This window comes from Brassica oleracea, chromosome C3 (assembly GCF_000695525.1).
Source record: "Brassica oleracea var. oleracea cultivar TO1000 chromosome C3, BOL, whole genome shotgun sequence".
NCBI lineage: Eukaryota > Viridiplantae > Streptophyta > Magnoliopsida > Brassicales > Brassicaceae > Brassica > Brassica oleracea.
Genome location: NC_027750.1, coordinates 38,609,562 through 38,612,703, shown reverse-complemented (window position 1 = coordinate 38,612,703; position 3,142 = coordinate 38,609,562). Strand labels below are relative to the sequence as shown.

At 39.5% G+C, this 3,142-nt stretch overlaps 1 protein-coding gene across 3 annotated transcripts; it reads left to right on the top strand.

The window, feature by feature from the left end:
• LOC106336400 (diphthamide biosynthesis protein 1) lies at positions 1–2,067 on the top strand. 3 transcript variants are annotated; one of them, XM_013775228.1, is made up of 2 exons: positions 1–201; positions 372–2,067. In XM_013775228.1, the coding sequence occupies exon 2, from the start codon at positions 380–382 to the stop codon at positions 1,733–1,735; it is 1,356 nt and encodes a 451-aa protein (XP_013630682.1). In that variant the 5' UTR covers positions 1–201; positions 372–379; the 3' UTR covers positions 1,736–2,067. The 3 variants fall into 3 exon arrangements, with proteins under 3 accessions (XP_013630682.1, XP_013630683.1, XP_013630684.1); XM_013775229.1 differs by having other exon boundaries at positions 140–260; XM_013775230.1 differs by having other exon boundaries at positions 140–279.
• Positions 2,068–3,142: the final 1,075 nt, after the last annotated feature.

Here is a 3,142-nt window from a genome sequence, read left to right as displayed (position 1 = left end):
TTTCCTTCGTTCTGTCGCCTAGCCAAACCGACAGTTTTAACTCTATCGGGCCGGATCTGTTCGACTAATGGGCCTTGTGAGAGGATTCAATCCAGTCCGAACTTTAATAAGAACGTAACACTCTTAAACTAAACCCTGCCGTGACTCGCCTGTACTTGTTAGTTGCGCCTCATTCTCTTCCGTCTCTCCTCTCGATTCCCTGTAAGCATCTTAGATTCCTTTCCTCTCAGACCAATCTCGTGCTTCCGTTTCTTCCTCTGGTTTGTGTTCTATCTCAAAGTATACTCTGATTGAACCCTTTTGACCTGGAAGCAAAAGAATCGAACTTTCAATGTTTCAGCTTATCGTGTCTGTCTTGTTTCATGTTTCAGGGTGAAGCATGGAGCTTTCCGATCCAAGGAACGACAAAACCAACAAACCGAAGCAGCCTCCAAAGCGATTCATAAAGAACCAAATCCCAGACTCGATCCTCAACGACGCATCCCTCAACGCGGCGGTCTCCCTTCTCCCTTCCATCTACCAGTTCGAGGTCCACAAATGCGTCTGGCGCATCAAATCCACAAACGCCAAACGCATCGCTATCCAGCTCCCGGAGGGTCTTCTCATGTACGCTCTTACTCTCTCCGACATCTTCACTTCCTTCGCTGGAGCCTCCCACTGCTTCGTCCTCGGCGACGTCACTTACGGAGCTTGCTGTGTCGACGACTTCTCCGCCTCTGCTCTTGGTGCTGACTTGCTTATTCACTACGGGCATAGTTGCCTCGTCCCTATTGACTCTACCAAGATCCCTTGCCTTTATGTCTTTGTTGAGATACAGATTGATGTCAAGTGCTTGCTGAGCACCATCCATCTTAATCTCTCTAGTGATGATGTTAAGAGCATCATTCTCGCCGGGACCATTCAGTTTACTTCTGCGATTAGAGCTGTGAAACCGGAGTTGGAGAAGCAAGGTTTCAGTGTTTTGATCCCTCAGTCAAAGCCTCTGTCGGCTGGGGAAGTCCTTGGATGCACAGCGCCTAAGGTCACGAGGGTTGATGATCATAAAGACGCTGTCTTGGTGTTCGTAGCCGACGGGAGGTTTCATCTAGAAGCGTTTATGATAGCTAATCCCAAGATAAAGGCGTTTAGGTATGATCCGTATCTTGGGAAGCTGTTTTTGGAGGAGTATGATCACAAGGGGATGAGGGAGACCAGGAGGAGAGCGATCACACGGGCCAAGGATGCGAAGACTTGGGGGATCGTGTTGGGGACGTTGGGAAGGCAAGGGAACCCCAAGATTCTCGAGAGGTTGGAGAAGAAGATGGAGGAGAAAGGGATTGATAGCACCGTTGTTTTGATGTCTGAACTTAGTCCCACGAGAGTGGCCTTGTTTGAAGACTCTGTGGATGCTTGGGTGCAGATAGCGTGTCCGAGGCTTTCTATTGATTGGGGTGAGGCCTTTCTTAAGCCGCTTCTGACGACTTTCGAGGCTGAGATTGCTTTAGGGTTTATCCCTGGGTGGTGGGAGAAGGGTTCTTTGAGCAGAGCTGAGTCTTCTTCGTCTGGCTGCTGCAAAGAGGACAAAGAAACAAGCTGTGCCTGTAGAGATGATAAGAAAGATGATGATGGGGTGCTTGATGGAGACTATCCGATGGATTACTATGCACAGGAAGGTGGTGAGTGGAACTCATCATATCTCAAGAAGTCATCACGTCCCATTCGAAGAAACCCTTTACCTTCTTCTTCTGTAGTTTAGAGTGCTGTTGGTAGATTCTCAGCACACAAGTCAAAATGCAAATGGGCTCTGTTGATGTTCATTGTGCCATCAAGATTCTACGGACGAGTTATTATTAGTGAGTGAAACAAGCTTGTTGGCTGGTTATGAGACTGACAACATGAAGAGCATACAAGGGGTGAGGATTAAGAGAAAGCTACAACACTCCTTTACTGAGATCTTGTCTTTTCAAATTTTGGGTTATGGATTGCCGACAAAATGGTTACTGAAGTGAAACTATACGTCTTGTCTGTAGTAAAAACTGATGATCTTTGTTTTTCAAATTTTATCCGGTTTTGTTTTTGGTTGTGAAATTTTCGTTTATGCTTTGGCTTGATCCCATCTCGTCACTCATGGGTCTTCTGCGGGTAAAACAGGAAGATTATTTGATCTTTGATGCAATGAAAAAAATGAAGTTAAATTTGGTTAATATTAGTAATGTATTACATTTAATGGGAAGTATACACATGATATTTCATGAAACTAATCCATAGTATTTTAGTTATATACAATAATAATATTTAGGTGTGAAAAGCTCGTTAATACTACTAATTAATTAAAACTAGATTTTTGACCCGCGTTAAAACGCGGATTATGTTTATTTTTTATATAAAACTGATAAATAAAATGATACAAATTATAAGAAAAAATCTTATTAAAGCTTTTAGGGTTGAAAAATATATTTGAACCCAAAGAAGTGAATCAAAACCAAACAAAAAAAAAAATTATACCAAATTCGAACCAAAATTGGTAAGATATCCGAATGGATCCAAAATTTTGGTATATGAAAAATTGGATCTATACTTAAATATATTAGTTATTTTTAAATCTTATATACTAAAAATATCCAACACATTCAAAAATACTTGAAATTATCCAAAATATGTGAAAGATAGTTAAAAGTATATATATATATATTCAAAAATACTCAAAAAATACCCTAAATACCTATTAGTTTTCTATCTAAATAGCTAAAAGTAACTAATTCCATGTTAATCTTAAATACTTGGCATACAATATTCAAGTTTATATGTTTTATATTATTTTTGTTTTTGGACTTTAAGGTATCTAGAAATTATTAAAAAAATTATATAGTTTTAAATGAATATCTGAACCTGAATTGAACCCGCAAAAATTTGAATCGAACCCGAAATGAAATTTATAAATAATCAAATGGAACTTAAATCTCTAACTCTAAAAATCCGAAACCAAAATAGATTCGAACCAACCCCAAATAAAGATTCTAACCGAATAGATCCGAACCAAACTCGAACGGATACTTGAATATCCATCCCTAAAGTATTTAGTGATTATCGTTAATATTATTAGAAATCATTGGTCAAATATATAGTTAAGATCTGGAAATCAAAACATCTAGATTAATATTGA

Excerpts from the sequence above, each read along its gene's own strand:
- LOC106336400 (XM_013775228.1), top strand. The coding sequence starts at position 380 with ATGGAGCTTTCCGATCCAAGGAACGACAAAACCAACAAACCGAAGCAG.